Genomic DNA, 18,323 nt, shown 5'->3' on the forward strand with positions numbered 1-18,323 from the left:
ATGAAAGAGGTATTAGATTCTATGTAGCATTAAAAAGGTCTTTAAAAAATCAACCCTTCAGGAACCCCGTACTCACTGACATGACTTACTGTTACACTTAATTAAAATGGAGCAATTGTTAATGTAATTAGTTTGACCTGTGCTTTTTACTGCTCTGAGAAGAAAAAGGTGTGGTGTGAAAAAGGTCTATACGCAAATTCTAAAATACACTGTGATTATTTTGTAATTTACATTTTTAATGTATTTTCATTTGATATTTTAATTACATTCTATATTACCTTTGTCATTGCTATGATAGTTGCTGGATTGGAGTGTTAAATGCTTTTTTTTTGGTTTATTTTGTGTAAGGCATTTTACTGTTTAAGTGATGTAATAGTACAAAAGCCCATTGTATTAATTTCACACTAGTGTTATTGAAAAGTGAATGGAGACTTGAGCTTGGCATCTTTATGTTGTAACTACATGGTGGGTATTTGTAATTGATTATTGACTAAATAAATATAAATGAAAATTAAAAATTAATTGGTTAATTAAAACTCAGTTGTCCAATATGTTAGATTAAATTGAATTTATATGGTTCCTCATATGCTGACCTCTGTATACCTATTCTGTCTCATCTGTTTCCTATTTCTCTGTATACTATCTGAAAGCAGCTTTTCATTTATTTTTCAGTTCTTGAAAACTGACCTTTCGTGGATCTTTTCACATCAACACAGTAAATTATGTTTTCTTCACAGAGAGAGCGGACATTCAGTGAAGAAGAGGAGCAAAAACTTCAGGCTGCTCTCTCATTGGATAAACAGGCTCTCAATCTCGTCCTGGAAACGGCTGCCTTCATTCTAGAGCAGGTGAGGGGTGGTCATCCAACAATCCTTTATGACATTATTACCTCAGCCAAAGAGGTTATGTTTTCGCCTGTTTCTGTTTAATTGTCTGCAGGACTATGCAAAAATTACAGAACTTATTTGCACCAAACTTGGTGGAGGGGTGGGGTATGGGTCAGGGAAGAAGCCATTCAATTTTGGGGCAGATCCGAATCATTTACTATGAATTTTTTTTCTCTCAAGTCTGGTGTATATTGTTCAACATTGGCCTTGGTGGAGGTCTGTGCTCTCTGAGTGCCCCTCTAGTTACAAGGGTTTTACCTGATTTATTTATTGTAAAATGATTGAAATGGTTTGAATTTCTTGTATGACAGATGTTTGTTCTTTAAAGCTATTTTTAATGGGTCAGCATTGGGTATGAGATATGATGGTGGAGGTCAGGTAAAAAAAAAGATGTTGGATATGAAAAATAAGAAGAATGATGAGCCTAACCCACTTAGACTTGAGTAATTTCTGTCCGTTTTACATTCACTTCCCAGTGTTGTTTATATTATACGTAATCCTTTAACCAAGAAATATAAACGGAAAAACCAAAACCAAAACCAAAACCAAAAAATAAACTAAGTGACAAACAAAGTGACTATTATTATTATTATTACCCCAAGACACAGTTAATAATGAGACTGGACACAGTTCCTAAGTCTTACAAATCTGTGGTTGATGATATGCTTTGATTAAGTTCATATTTTCAATAACTCAATGTGTGGAGAAATCTAATAAGACCCTCACTCCAAAGAAAGTAAGAAAGAGAAATTAGCGTAGTGTCTGTAGCTTTTGTGCCTTGTGTTCCTTTATTGTGGATCACATTGTGAGCCCATTTCTCCAGCTGGGGTCACTGTTGTATTGTGAGTTTTTTGTATTGTAGCAATGTTGAGTAGAGTGTTGGTTGAATGGAAATGGGAGCAGGAATGTAAGAGTTATTTGTTGCACCTACAAAGCATAGCTAATGTTAGTATTTATTAAAGTGACTACTCTACCTCATATCTCCTCTCCTTTGCAGGCAGTGTATCATAATGTAAAACCCGGCTCTCTGCAGCAGCAGCTGGAGATGGTTCATCTAAACCCAGACAAGGCTGAGGTTTTCTCTCAAACCTGGGCCACTGCTGGACCTGAGCTGGTGGAGAAGCTGAAGCACAATATCTTTGCCCCAAATAAGGTACTGAACTTTACCTACACATACAGTACATGACATCATTTTAACCTAAACCTGACCATGATTCTAAACCAAAGTGTAAGATTGATCCACTTCCAGACACTGAATATTACAGGCTACTTTTCACATTGTTCCATCCCTTTGAACTGATCACTGTTTGGTGAGACGTTATTCAGCTGTTTGTTTTACAAAGACTTCGTTCACAGCTCACACAAGTTGTCACATTAATTTTAAAACGTGTTCCTTTCTATAACTCGATTAAGTGGTGACACTTCAAACAGCATTCATTTCAAAGTCAAGGGAATTAAGATCGCACAGATTAAATAAGCGGCAGGTATGCATCAGTCACATTATGCTGGAGGTGTTGCTGCTGTCATACTTTCAGACATCTCACCTGCCTGTGTCTCGCAAATCATCTTTCCCTCCTTCATGAATTTGTTGCTGCTAGCAGAAGTCCGTGACGGCCATTGATCCTCAAGACAACCTCTGCTCCTGCTTTGACTTGGGCAATAGTCAAGTCAGGCAAGAGACTGTACATAACTGACATGCAGCCATTTTCTCATCAATATTTTATATTGAATATATCAGCTGAAAAAGATATGTCATAAATTTTCTCACCCATTTTCCCACTAGTGATACTAGCAGTCAACACATGCAGGTGGTGATCAAAAGAGGGTTGAACTAGGGAGATAAAACAATCTCATTTAGAGCTGTGAGTATTAGTCAATGACCTGATTGGTTGGCCAACAGAAAATGAATCGGCAACTATATTGATAATTGATTTATCATGTCATTTGATGCTTTTCTTTGTCATACGTGATAGTAAACTGAATATCTTTATTTATTATTGTTACATTAAATAGACAAAGTGATCAATCAATTAATCAAGGAAAACAATCAGCAGATTAATCAATAATGAAAATAATTGTTAGTTGCAGCTCTGGTTGCAATACTGGTGACAAATGGATGTTTCATGATTCACAAATAAAACTAATATTTACAAATGTGTATTACAATTAGTGAGTAATTTATGTTGTGCACAAATGCACAAATATTTCCAATTTCAAGTTCATTGATTTTCTTGTGCACATAAGTGTCTAGAAATAAAGTTGGTTTTTTTTGCACTTATTTACAGATTGTTAAATGTGGATTAGGATGCACTTGTGTCTGACATTTGAGACTCTTTTGCACCACAAATGGATTTTGTGGTCAACAGTTGTCTGATTGGCCAGCCCAGTTGTTCCTGTGATTAACACTGTTGCTTACAGAGTCATTTATTCAGTCATTTATATATTAAATAATATTAAAATATAGTATATATATTTATTTCAATTAATTGATTTTATTCATTGATGTAAAAAAAATAATGTACTCATTTGCATATGGTGAAAGTAAAATAACTAACACATTATAGAGTTGTGATGTTTATTCATGCTAATGTGGATGTTGTTCCCGTTGTGAATAATGTGGCCCAGCCCTTCCCCACCTCACACCTGTCGTCTGATGCTGTGGAAGCATCCAGACCCAATAAGTCACACATGGTTTATTATTATGGCCTCTCTCTGCATCATAAAACACTTAACTGCCCTGCCTTGACTCAGTGCTGCTAATCTATCACACTGCTACAGCTGACTGATGAGGTATCTCCCAGTAAATCAGCCAGGCAGGCAGTGAATTGGTGAGATTGGTGTTTGGAGGCACTACAAGGTTTTTTGCCTGACTTTAACATCAGCTGGGCCTTTTTCACATTTAGAGATGTTGTAGAAAATCTCTGAGTTATGGAGGAAAGGTCAAACACATTTTAAAATTGTTTTTAACAGTTTGAGTCGCAGTGGTCTTTATCTGCATTTCTATTTATAATTATTATATTATAATAATGCTGATAAATATACCACCTATCAAGGAACAATGAAAGGTTCAAATAGTGAGAGCAGAATGAGGAAAAAGGACTAATTAAATATCAATACATTCATAAATGTACACAAATATGAATTTTTCTTTAGAAACTTTGCTTCCACTGCTGTATTGTGGGGAAAGTGTTACCTTTGACTTTTTGTAATTGTGTCTAGGGCATTTGATACTATTAAAAGTGAGGCTTTATTACAACTATGCTAATATTCAAGTAAGTTTGGCATAATTTGTGTTTCAGCTGGAGTATGTCGGTTGGCAGTTGAACCTGCAGATGGCCCAGTCCAGCCAAGCCAGACTGAAATCTCCCAGTGCTGTCCTCCAGCTGGGGCTCCACAATGAAGAATCTGAGGTATGAACACACACGTACAGTATGCATACACATGCTTCTCATGTGTCAGTTATTTTTTGTTTTTTTTTGCTCCGTGTCTCTTATACCTTCACTTATCTATTGTGAACACATTCACTACGACGAAAATCTGTACTATCCACTGTAATGAGAGGCCTCTTCTGTGTTTATGCCAAATGAGAAGCATCTCCAATCTGTCGCTCTTTCTTTGCTAATAGATGGTAATCCCACTGGTGTCTGTCTTGACCCAGAGGTAGACGTACATCTGGCTCTGGAGTAACTGTAGTGTAAAGACCAGAGATCAGGGAGCTTGTTATCTGAAACCTCCAGGGTTTTTTTGTTCTCTTGAGAGACTCACTCTGTAACTAGGATTGGACAGTATGTGCATTTATTGGAGGGTCTTGTTGTAACTAGCATTGAACTGTATCCGTTTATGCACAGTATCCGGGCTTGTTTACAATATGTTTTAGATTTAGTCTACATGTCTACCTTATTGAGGCAATTATTGAAGATTAGTCACGGTTTCCTTATTTATGTTCTTAATACTCAACCTTTCCATTTAGATATTAGTGTCAATTCAAAACAAAGTATTACATACAGGATTTTGGTGCAGCATCCTAATGAGGCCTAGCTCTAAATATTTGCATTTATAAAGGAAAACGTTTACAAACATGATACAAATATGGTTTTGACTTTGGATTTTCCAGTTTAGCATTTCCCTTTTTCCATTCATTTGTATTCAGTAGAGTTTGTTTGGGTTCCAATTAACTAATGCTATGTAGTTACTCTAATAGCCAAGACCTCATGTGCCTCCCTCACTCATCTCTCACTTTTCCACTGGGAGAAGGATTGCTCTGTAGCTGTAGCAGAAGGAGTGAGAACTCACAAATATGTTTCTGTTTTCACATTCAATGATTTTCAACCACCACCAAGTATGTGATTTGTTTGAAATATTTTATCTAGACTTTTGAGTCTCCTTACAAACTTAAACATGAGCACATACTTGGCAAGATAAGATCAAGTGCTGCTGATGTTTTGACAAATATTTGAAATGTATTCCACAGATTTTAAATGCTACACAGGACTGCTGTTTGTTGGCCTGGATACTGATTTTTTTTTTTAGTTATAACATTCAGGCATTTGTCTGGTTTCTTTTAAAGCAGTTTTTGTCGCAAAATGGTGGGACTGATTATCCCCCAAGCCTGGATAGTGTTGTTCCAGCTGACTAGTCAAGTGTCTTTCTTGCACGCTGCTTTGTATTCAGTCCCTAGAGAATGCCGGTTCAGCCTAAACGTGGAATTAGGCATGACATATTCAAATTGCTGCCGTCTCAAATTTGGGCCTATAGGCGTAAGCTAGAAAAAATATATGTTTTTCTTTATCTTTGTGAATGCAACAGCAGAAGAAATTTTTTTGTTTTGGACTATTTTCTGCTGTGTTTTCCCGAGGCTAGCAAAAGGGGCATTAATTTATTTAAATCCACTTACACAATTCCCCTTGTGGGAGGAGATAGCTGGGGGGCTAAAACAAGGCTGGTTAAAAGTGTGGAGGGATCAACTTCAGTGAATATTACTGAGGTGCACATCCTCTGGTGAACTGCAGGGGGCAATGTTGTCTCACAGGTTGGAAAGCATCCCTCGGGCGCAGTGAAGTATCTGAGCGATGGATAGGATACCTTGTTTAACTTTGTATTAAGGCAGTTTGAGTGAGCATGTTTTGTCCTTTATTTTTTTCAAATTTCCATCCATCATTGTTTCCTGATTATAGTAAGTTTGTTTTCTTCCAAACTTACTGAGAATAGCTCAGTGCAACTTCTTGAATGTCAAAACACTGCAATGACTGAGAAGTAAATTAGTTGTGAGTAGAAATGAAATTCAGCTGCAATTGTCATACTAATTACAGAGCAGATTTATAACACACTCACTGCTAACTGTCTAAAAGAGAGGGGAAGGAAAAGCTGCAAATAGGAGAAATTAGAGGATTAAAGGTAACAGAGGACAGGCGGAGAGCAGGAGGGATATAAAGATATAAAGGAGAGGAGCTGAAAACAAATAAAAAAAAGGACATAGGGAGTAAAATAATGAAGATGAAGAGGATAAAGGAAAGAAAATGAAAGAGAAGGAGAGGAAGGCAAGGGTGGCCTTCTGTATATTATTGATTGCTTGGAACCCAAATGGAGAGTTAGAGACTCTCCCATCTGACCAGCCTCCTGCTTCATTAGCACTCTCCGGAGGAGGAGGAGGAGGAGGAGGAGGAGGAGGAGGGCTGCCAAGGAGCTTCACATTTTCCTTCACTGAACAATATGTGACATACAGTATATCTACAGTACAATGGAGCAGATGTTGGAACACATATTTAGAGAAATGAGTGAACTGCTTTTTGGGATATTAGGATATTATTTTCATGGAATTATTTATTATCGGGGATTTATTTCCTAATAATTCCCCCTCTGCCTCCGAAGTGTGTGACCAACAACATATATTGAAATTATAGATCACTGTTCCATGCAGCAGTCATCCCGCCCAGGGAAGCTGCTGTTTCCCTAAAATGAATTTGTATTGAGTTCAGTTTGGTGTAAAGTTGATGTACTGCAGAAGCATTGCAGTACATCTTCGCACAGGTAAATGCTCTCACACCCACCCCTTAGTGTTTCAAGAGTTACATCTCTGCTTTATCCTCATAAGGACGAGTGGAAATGGCCTCATTCAGTGTAGGTATGACACGAGACCTGTTGCATAGCTTGTTTGTTATCCCAGAGGAGAAGCAGCTGAGACAGAAAAAGACTTAAGTGATCTGCTGTCAGAAGGAAAAAAAAAAATAGAAAAGAATGAGGATCTGACCACGGGACAGAAGGAAGAGGATGAGGATGCAGAGGAAGGTGATAGGAAGGACGAAAAACATATGAAAGAAGATGAGGAAAACAGTATAATGACAACAGGAAGATGACATTGGGATAGGATGGAAATGAAGAGAAGGATGGGGTGGTGACAACAAAGATGAAACATGCTGAGGAGAGTGGGGGATTTGTTTAGATTTCTCTTGCAATTCACTGTGGGACATATGAAGTGTGGAGTAATGCCAGTATTGAATTTCAGTATATGTAGAAGCGGTAATAATAATAGTATGTATGGGATGTCATGTTACATCATGCAGTTATTAATGGTTTGCAAAGTTTCCCATTCATCAACACACAAAAAAGCACCAGGTATCTGGGTTTTTATCTGCCAAGTCCGCTATCTACACTACAGATGACCACGTTTCGCTCTTTTCCAACTGTACAGACCTTTAAATATTAATTACACAATCTACCTGTTTTAATTCTGAGGTGTGCTGTCTGCAGAGATTTGGTCTTTGTGGGATGAAGTTGTGTTTGAAGAGAAGCAACTAAAAAAGCAAACAAGTGGCTTTCTGCCCAGTACCTGGTCTGTGTGTGTGTCCTCTCTTGACTGTTGGAGTGTTTAGCCCATGCATGTCTCCTTTCCACTAAATTTTTCTTGCTTAGGGTTTTGTGCTCAGGAGTCCCTCAAAGTACAGTTTCTTTCGTGCACAAGGATTATGCACAAAAGAAACTCATAAAAATTCAGGCAAATTGATTAGTTCTGTAGATTTAAGTTCAAGGGGCCTTCACAGGGCTTTGGCTGCAAGAGGAGTCATCTAGCTTTGGCTTGTAAACCAGATATGAAAATCAACTCATGTCCCCTCGTCAAAGGTTAAATAGTTCCCGATGCCCGAGTAGGTCAAACTATCGATAATTTTATTTTAAGAAAAAAAGCACACAGATGTCCTAATAAATAAGGGGAAAAAATGTTTTTGTTTTTCTCTCTGATCTTGTTAAGGACCCCAGGGTGGGCACCACTGATTTAGCAAAACAATAATGGTTTACTCCAAAACAGAGACAGACTGAAACAGAGGGCTGGTTTTGTTTCTTTCGCTCTCTCTCTCGCTCTCTCTCTGTTCGCTCCTCTTGTGTCCCTCACTATCATTTTGTCCCTCTTTTTTCACTGTATCCATTTGCCCTTTTATTCATAAACATGCAAGAAGACACTCTGGTGTCGCTTTAATGAGTCTGAAAGTTGAATTCCCTTGCTAGTCGTGGTGTCTCGCTCTCTCTTTCTCTGTGTCTGTCCTGTGGCATTAGAATGAGCCACTGCTCCACTGACCAAGGGTAGGGTGACATTTATAATACAGAACATCCACTTGCAAGGCAGCCACCGTCGATTTCAATATTTATTGTGGGCATACTAGCCCACAAAGGCACGGGGTAAGAGCTAGTGAGCTAATGTCGCTTCTACATGCTGGCTCAGACTTCAAAGGATATCTTTAGCTGATAGCTTCAGACAGACTTGATGAGAATTGATAAAGCTAAAGCTCTTTTGAGTTCCAAACCGCAAAAGGGGGAAAAAATTACTTAATGCAGCTTTAGGATACTTTACGACAAAACCCAAACAGATTTCTCTTATGTTCCTCCAATGGCCCCCGAACATTCAATTACATTTGTGAGCAAGGACAATTTTCTCCAAGAGCAGGAACCTCCACTTTACTTTGGCTTTGGCTTTGTTGACTTTTGATTGAAATAACAATATCCAAGTACTTGTTTCATACCCAGTCTTCCCCCTAGTGCTGAAATGACTAGTTTACCAGCTGATTTGTTGGTTGACAGAAAATTAATCAACATTAGTTTTAATAATCAAATGATTGTTTAGGTAAAAGGTATTAACCTAAAATTCCAAATATTTGCTGTTTTTAGATTTGCCGTTTTTGCCTGTTTCTATCATTTAAATTAAATATGTGCAGGTTTTGGGCTGTCAGTTGAAGATGTCACTTTGGGCTCTGGAAAATTGTAATGAGCATGTTTCACAGTTTTTGGTGTTTTGTGGACTGATCAATGAATTGATTGTTCAAAAATTCAGTGATTAAAGTAAATACAAGTTGCAGCCTTGCCCACTCCCTCCACAGGGAGATCAGAGGTTAGAGATCAGGGTCAGCACCTCTGAGCTGGTGGAGATACAGTGTTTGGCTCTAGGTAATTTCAGTTTACTAATGGATTTTGACTGAGAGGCTTGGTTATTGTCTGGTCTTCCATTTGCCGAGCAGTATGTTTTCCTTTTCAATCCAAATAAAACTGAAAGGCATCTTAACTGCACACAACTCTTTGTTGGATATCACACTTACAACCAAATCAATATATTGAAACTTAAAACTGCAGTTTGTGAACTGTCCATTTTCTTGTAGCTCCTGAAAAGAGAAAATAACTTTATTTTTCTACAGTTGCTCTTGGTGGATATGATGCCAAAGTAGTTCAGTTTTCAATATATGTGGGACTTAAAGAATAGCTCCATCTGTATCTTGTCTCAAATTTTAATAGGGGTGTCTGTAAGCATCATAGAATCCCTACTGTTAAATGCGCTCATTCATACACAAGTATTTCTGAATTGTCAGAAAGATCATTTTTCTGCCAGATCAAGTGTAGCAACATTTTTGACTCCTTCACATTTGCATTATTCTACCTCAGCAGACACTCTGCTTTTTCTTCTTCTAGCACTTTCCTTTTTTATTAATCCCAAAAATAAATGTCATAATGCAGTTCTCACTTCCCTTTCTTTTATTTGGGACTTATTCATGAGTGAATCTTCCATTTGTTGTTTGAAATTTTTGTGTCAAGTTGTCCCCAGCTAGCTCCGAATTATAAGCCAACTTTGTGGAAACCTGCTTGTTTTTGTTATCAAAGCATCAGACATGAAAGACTTTTCTTCTTGTGATTCTAATTTATATTCTCTGTTCTGGCTTTCAGCGCCAGTGCTGTAATCACGGAGGAACGGAAGCTCTTTGTTTGAAAGCACACCAACAACTCACACTTGCATGAAAACACACTCGCACTCACACACACACATATTGTACACTCCCAGTAAAGGCTGTGACTTTATTTATTAACACCGTGTGATGGGGAATGCAATTAAACATCCCATTTTGACTCCTGCGAGGAGGTGCTGTGATCAGAGGCTCCCTGAACATCCCTCCCTGCCTCACGTGTCTCCATCAAACCGTCATCACGAGCAACAGGCCACACTTTGAACGCAACTCAAAGCTTCCCCTGGCGAGATCCTGCCTCCCACATGCTGTTGTCATGTAGACCCAACTAACAACACACCCAGAGTAGATCCAACCTTTTCCTTTATAATTTGAGGGATTACATGGCCCGATCAATATATTGGAGAGCTCTAATGTAAATGCTACCACGTTCAAATCCTTCACACCAAGCCACCCACCAGCCAGGAAGGACAAAGGCAGCTTTGTCTCAATCTCTACTTGCCTTGCTCTACATGTCCCAAGATGCTTTGTTGCTTTGTGTGCACATCTTTTTAAGGGTCTCCCTTTCTCTCTCCATCTCTCTTCTTTCTCTTTCTCCATCTCTCCCTCGCCCTCCCCCTTTCCCACTGGTGATTTGTTTTTCTTCTCTGGGATTTGGGATCCCATTCATTGAGAGCACATTGTTCGGCTCTTATCCATTCCAGAGGATGGGCCCCGAGAGGCAGAATGGGTGACTGTGGGTGCTCTCGTCTCTCCCTTCTCCTTCCCCCCCCCCCAAACTCCTCACCACCCCACTCCTTGCTCCTTGCCATACGATGATGTCATGGCTTTTATTAGCTCCGAGGGTACCCATTGATTCTCTCTCCCTATTACACACTCTCTATATCTCCTTCTTCCACCCACCCCACCTCCCCCCCTAACCTCCACTTCTGTTTTCCTCCGCCAGTCTCTTTCCCAGATTCTTTTGCCTCTCAAAAGGCGCCTTGGGGATTTGGGGATGTTTGGATGTTGTTTAGCACACCCACGGTACATGCTTGACACCCAGATAGGGAAGCCATCAACCCCACAAATCCAACTGCAACTCCCATTTAAATCTCATTGATTTAACATCCCTCTTTTATTCTCACATCTCCCACTCCTGTGATCAGCTTTTATTTCTCTCTCATTATTCAGCCTGTTTTGTTTCACACCCAGTTTGTGAAATAATCATTAATCCCCTGATAATGTGGTGCCATTTTACCATAGCCGGTAGCAATGGTAAAAGAGTGCTTAACACTGAGATATTCAGATGTGCATGTGCATTTTTTTTTCTTCGTTATTCATTTCAGTTTTTTGTTGGAGTTTATTTTAGAGAGGCTCCTCTGCCTCTTGGCTGAACTATGCCAGGGTGAGAAATCTATTTCAGTTTAAACAAGACGCACTGATTGCAGAAGCACAGAGCCAAATCACATCCATTCACTCCAGTGAAAGTTGGCTGATAGGCATACACGAGGTAAAAAGGCTAGGGTCTTTTATGAAAATGCCAAATATCTGTAATAATTCAGATACATTATCGCATCATGAACCGGCTCGGGTTTTAATTCATGTGGTTTCAGTTTCTTTAATTGTTGTAGCATTCTTTTTTCTTTTCTGAATTGTGCTCGACTCATGTTGACAACAGTTGTCTTTGTCTGCTTGCATCTCGCTGTGACAGGATATAATGGCAATGAAAGGATATGAGCCATAGGCCTCTTCCCTTCCTTGAAATAATGATTATAATGAGTGGGTTGGAGCCTGGCACTGTTGTCATCCGACATGCAGTGATAGGGCACAGAGTGCTTCCTCCGCCTGTATCAACAAATCGTCACCAGTGTCTTACAGAACACCCAACCTCTTTGATGTTGCACTGGCGTTTGACTGTTTTGTTGAAAGGTTAAAGTATTGCTTTAGAAAACAGGTTCAGAGTGGCATGTAGTGTATTTGGTAGAGGGATGGGAATCACTTGAGATGTTTTGATAGCAATGCAGGTGCAATAGCTGAGTTTTGGTGCTGATACCTTCCGATACGTTTCATTGCATCTTTCGTTACCACGTTTGCACAGGCAGCGTTGTGAAAGCAGAAACCTAGCAGAGCAGCAGCTTCAGCCTCAGTGTCTACACAGGATTCGTTCAGGCACAGTTCTGAGTGTAGGTCTCCCGAGTTTTGGCAGCGCTCAGAGCAGAATACACAATCACTGTGGTTACGCACATAAAACCGAAGAAAATGGTCTTGAAGTGTAAAAATACAATTCGGCTATGAGCTTCAAGCATGAGAGCAGCAACAAATATTGTGCCCTTGTTCATTAAAATAGAAGTGTATCTGCTCCATCAGATGCATGTGAGATGGACAAAAGAAAAGCACAGTTGAAACCTCCTGTGTAGACAAGGCTTTATTGCAAGAAATAAAGACATGATTTTCTACAAAACTACTTTTTTCATTTAACAGAAGGAATCAAACTTCTCAAATGAAATATGTCTAAACACAAGCTGCCATACTAGAATTTTTCCCTGAATAAAATTTAAGAATTACAAAATTATTATTTAAATCCTAGTAAATGTGTAAATGTGATTAAAGAATAAGTAAACGGGACTGCAAATCTGACCAGACATTTAAAGCCAACTTTTGGCACTTCATTTTAGTTCCAACACTGCTCAGGGCACTGATGTCTTATTTAGGCATGAACTGAGGAGCCCTGCCAAGAAAGCGAAAACATAATTGTCTCTTATCACAAATGCTGCATATTTGTTGATAACACCATATTTACGTCGGGATTTGAGTTGTTGGTTAGTGATGAAATATTTTTGCTTTATTAGGGGGAGACAGCTGATGTTGTCTCTTGCAAGCTGTACCGAAAACTTTCTCTAACGCTCCCTCTCTCTCTCTCTCTCTCTCTCTCACACACACACACACACACACACACACACACACACACACACACACACACACACACACACATTTGTGTCCTCCCCCCTCTCCTTGTGTATGAGAACGACAGTGTCTACATACCATGGGGGCATAGGCTGGGTGCCTTGGCAATCTTCTAGCTCTGCCACATAGTGGAAAAAACAGGCCTTACAGTTGTGAATAGCAGCCGTCACTTGTCTTGTGCTCTTTACACACACACACACACACACACACACACACACACACACACACACACACACACATAGACACAAACCCACACACAGCTCAGTTGCCTATGACCCCCCCACTCAAACATTTTGCCAACCTAATACATTAAAATGCATACTGTTTCAAAATGGGGGTCTTGGCTGAAGAGGTTGAGAGCCACTTATCCCAGAAGCTGGCACACCGATGGTTAGTCAAGGCTCAAGCTACAAGATGTTGCCTAGCTTCGGCTTTTATTCAAGCCACCCCACACACATTTAGAAGATTAAGGTTTGACACAGCTTTTTCAGACTGTGTTGTAATAAGCAGATTCAGAGGTGAACATGAAGTTTGAGCAAAGAAATTTGATTTTTGACTTGTAAAACTTTTTTTTTTGGTTCCTGTTATAGGCCTGGGTGCAATATGCAAAAAGAGTGCGACTCTCAAGTGGTTATATCTATTATTAGTTCACATCATGCATTCAATGCCAAGCCAATAAAGCTTTCTCATAGTGTTCTTCAGTTAGAACATTTTTTTCCAAGCCCTGAGTTTATGGGCTTGGCAGAAGAGGCTGGTACATGACAAGGCACCTTCCCTCTTTCTCCATATCAGGCAGCGGTAACTAGCTGCCACCACCATAATCATCTTGTTATGGCTCACACACAGCTCGTGTTCCTTGGCTTGTTTATCTTGGCGCTCTAGCTGTTGAGTGTCTCCATTCTCCTTGGCTCTGCAGCATCAAGCTTCTAGATTTAGATGCTCTTAAACATGAAGATCTATTTTGGGTTTAAAAAAGACCCAGGGATGAATTTTAGGAAATGTTTGACAGTGTTAGATCAGTAAATGGGATAAAATATCATCTGTAGCTTATAGGTTATAGGTTAATAGAAGGTGAATCAGTTAAATTGTCTGTGGATAAAAACCTCTTTCAGTAATCTTTTGTGTCATTAGTCAATAAGTAGTCTCAAATACAGGTTCTGTAATTGACATATCTCGTGATAGAGGTTTGCAATGCAGCAGCCCTGGGGTTGGTGTAGCCTTGATTAACGAGTAGAATTCATTAGTTTCAGTCACATCAGTATTAAATACTTAAGCACTTTTCTGTCAACAGAAATAGGACGATATGGTAATGACATCTGTATAGTGTGACTGAAACACTAGTTATTACAGAGAGAAGGTAAAAGAGTGAAACTATACTATGCTAAGACAGTGGAGGAGATACAGCTGTGTGCTGTAAGTCAAAATAGTTTCTCAGTTTAAAGCTGTAACCCTTGAGATTTCATTCCTGGTTGATTTAGTGACAACATGTGGTTACTGTTGGTAACAACACCATGTGTGGTACACTACTACTACAGCAAACACTGGTTGAGCAGTTACTTTGACAAGAGATACAATTGAAGAGCAACAGTAGTTAAATAAGAAAGTTTGCCAGTAATGGGTCGTGAGCAACTGTTATCTGGGTTTATGCTGCGCTCTGCACGCGTTAGCTAAACACACAACAGAGCACAGTACCAGAAGCTGTTTACCTTGCTGAGAAGTTGGAGGTGTGCAGCCTGTCGCCTGCAGCTTTTCATCTAGCAACTCGCTGTGGCTGCGCCTTGTTGTTCCATTACTCTGTACGAAATTGAAAACTGATACGATGCCAAAAAAAAAAAATACAAAAATGAATTTTTGATGAATGATCACGGTTAGCGCTAACCTCTGTGACAAAGACATTGTGTTTCCTGTGACTGCCCCATGTTTCAGCACTTGAGTGCTTTTAATGTGTAGCAACAATAGTAGGAAATGTTCAGTTTGCATTAGTGGTAACTTAACACAGCTCAGATACGGCTGTGGGAGGGTGAACAGTAAACAGTGAGGCTGATATCTGGTTTGTGTGAAGGCAACTTGAATCCAGGACTGGGATGGCAGACTTTGTACTAACAATAAAAACTACTGGAGAGGGAATTACTCCACATAAATACATTAAATGCTGTTGCTGGAAAAAACAACCATAAATAACATCAAAATAACAATTAGGCCCGTTACTTTAAACACACTCCTTACCAGTAGTTGACATAATGCACCATTTTGTTGCCACTGTTATTCACCTAACAGAGAGGGAAGAAGAACATTTTAAACATATTTTGGTATTGTTTTTCATGTTTTACGCCGTTTTACATGTCTGAGGCTTTTTCAGATGTGTCCTCATTGGTGTGGGCATGGCCTAAATTCATGAGTTGAAAGGCTTGAGGGTTGAGCTGAAAGTCTTGTAAACATTAAGCCTTGGATAAATAGTCTGCAGAGGCAGAGCTCCTTCTGCCCACGAATAAACTGCCAGCCCTAGTCATTCCAATTCAGGGTTTGGCAGTTTTTAGGTGCTTAATGTGATTTGTCTCCTTTCAATGTTTGCACTCTCATCTAAGAGGTGTGGGAGGTGTGAACAAACAATGTGAAAACACCGCAGTATTTCCAGACATTTCTTTTCTCGTAGTCAGATGCCATTCAAAATAGAATATACTGTACTAAAACATGTTGTTTAAGATTTCAAATCAGTATTTTCCTCTATCTCCCCCTGCCTGTGATTCAGTTTCCGTGTCTGTTTCTATTTCTTTGCATCAGTTTCTTTCTTTGCTTGTGCCTCTCTTCATACTCCATCTCTTGACTAGTGTCCCTGTCTCTGATTTTTACCAACGCTTCTAACAGCTTGATTATTGTTTAAGATATCGCTGTCGTGAGGCATGTATATATACTATATATTTATATGTAGGGGTCTGTGTAAACAGAACAGTAGCAATGGCAGCTGATATTGAAGCTGGAGTGGAAATATTTTCTGTATGAGGTACAGCAGCTTAAACGTTTCTCTATTATTAAAAGCGTGATGGTGTTGGGGGGCGGGGGGGGGGGGGGGGGGTCTGGGAGACCATAAACCAGGTCACGGCAATCAATAGTGGACAAATCCTGGCTAACAATCCTCCCTGAGCCTGTAGTTACAGTTTTGGAGAAGTGCATGTAAGCTGCAGTAGTGCTTTCTTATTATCAGCACGATGACTTCTTGATGCTGAACCATATATTAGACTTCTCTTTTCATTGAGCACATTAACATTTTTATACCTGTGTACCAGAACACTCACAACTTTCCCTCTATTCCTCTTCCTTCTGTTGCACATCCCCTGATTGTTGCTCACTGTTTGAGTTGAAGAGAATGAATAAGAGGAGTAACATACTGTGTTGCAGTTTGTGAGAAAGCTATTTTTGGCTGCTCTAAAGGATGAGTCACAGTGACATATGAATAGATAAGAAATGATCCTTCCATCACTTACGAAAAGCCACTTTTCCCTCTCCATCATTGCCACATCCACACCATTTCTCACTGTCATTAACTTGCCATCTATGCAGTCACTCATCTTTCTATTTTTTCAATATTTGACGTACCTCTTTTTACTCTCTCCCCCACTCTGTTTTTCTTTATATCTTAATGAATATACCCCCATCTGCCTGGCTCGTTTTTCTTTGTGATAATTGGAGCACGCATCACATTGATAGCAAAGGCCCCTGACAATATGAGTGTTTAGAGCACCACATATGTCACCTGCTATTAACAATGTGTAGCATTTTAATTAATACAGAATGTACATGTCTCACAGTAACGGAAGTGCTGCAACTGAGACTCACAGAAGCAGGTGTAAAGAAGGCCCTATGGAACCATCATAACATCCCAATGCACTGAATAAATTGAAGCAATTGTACGTCCCATTGATTTCATCAACTATACAAAATGTGATGATGCCTGTCAAATGATGCTGAAACTGACACAATGTCAACATTATGAGCAGCTACTGTATCCTTAAGAAAATGTAGGAATTAGGTGTACTTTATTTTAAAAGTGCAAAAAGTGTCCTATGAAAAACAGTTGTAAATGCTTTCATGAACTTGCTTTGGATCGTCTGTCAGTGTCTGAAACCCTCCTCTCCCCATACAAAATTGTTGCCACGTTCCAAATTCTGGCATTTTCACTGTGCAAAAACAAGTGAAACACCATGAATGCCATTCAAGGGGGTCTAACTAAAAGTGTGTGCAGATTTCCCCATTTGAACACGTCGTCTTGTGCCTGCCATTCAGAACAGCCATAAACACTATTTACTTTAGACGTGGTTGGACAGCACTTCATAATAACTGGTCTTTTTCAAGCCTCAAGTCTAGAAGATGTGAGAAAACAGTGAAAAATTCCCTTTATTGTATTGTCGAGTTTTATATATTTTAAAGGCCAGTTGAGGGACAATGGTTCATATTACAATGTTATGGGGAAGTTGGAAGCAGCAGATATGTGGAATTCCTGCTTGATAGATAACTTAAACAATCCAGTGAGTATAAAAAATTGCTGATGATTAACTTTCTGTCAGTCTATTAATCCACTAGTCATTTCAGCACTATACTGTATACATTGAACCGTCTTTGTGTTATATCAAGCATTTGTGCTTTAGCAGACTGGCTGCTCATTTATATGAAAATATATATGATTACCTCCAACCTTTTGTTTGAAAGAAAAGGTACAAGATACTTTATTTAGCAATGATGAGTGGTGAGTATGACTAATGCGACAAGATTCTTCCCATGTAGCTCTGAGACAAACCTCAACAGACAACAGGTATAAATCTTGCATCTTTCCTCTGAGAATAACTGGAGCTCGAGTTGCTAAATATTGCATGATTGTCCTCCAAGTGAGCATGGGATGATTACAGGTGTCTATCACGACAAAAGAAATATCAGGCGGTGTTGAAAGAGCCTTTGTTTCGGTGTAGACAGCACACTGAGTCATATTCAAACCTGTTCACATGTCTGCCTGTCTGTTTCCTGATAATGTGGGTCAGAGAAAATCCATCAAGGCGGAGAGAAAAAGAGACAGAGAGAAAATAGTATCCCTTATTCCACGTGTGGCTGTCATCTGCCTGTCTGTCAATCTGTGTGCTCTTTTCTACTATCACAGTCTATAATACCTCTTATTAGCTCCAGGTCCTAGCTATCCAGCTATATTTTGTTTGCAGCTTTAGCAACCGTGTCAGTTCCCCTGTAGTTTGTCTGATGGGAGCCGAACACTCTGTTCTTTGTTTAGAGC

General features: G+C 39.4%; 1 protein-coding gene across 1 annotated transcript in view; it reads left to right on the top strand.

Annotated features, from left to right (window-relative positions):
- The window catches only part of commd10 (COMM domain containing 10), a 55,294-nt gene that overhangs the window by 2,567 nt on the left and 34,404 nt on the right, over positions 1–18,323 (top strand). Inside the window, exons 3-5 of the mRNA XM_022757784.1 lie at positions 738–848; positions 1,885–2,040; positions 4,187–4,297. Of these exons, the coding sequence (XP_022613505.1) occupies positions 738–848; positions 1,885–2,040; positions 4,187–4,297 (378 nt within the window). The remainder of the gene's footprint in view (positions 1–737; positions 849–1,884; positions 2,041–4,186; positions 4,298–18,323) is intronic.

Source organism: Seriola dumerili, unplaced genomic scaffold (assembly GCF_002260705.1).
Source record: "Seriola dumerili isolate Sdu_G_001 unplaced genomic scaffold, Sdu_1.0 BDQW01000290.1, whole genome shotgun sequence".
Lineage (NCBI taxonomy): Eukaryota > Metazoa > Chordata > Actinopteri > Carangiformes > Carangidae > Seriola > Seriola dumerili.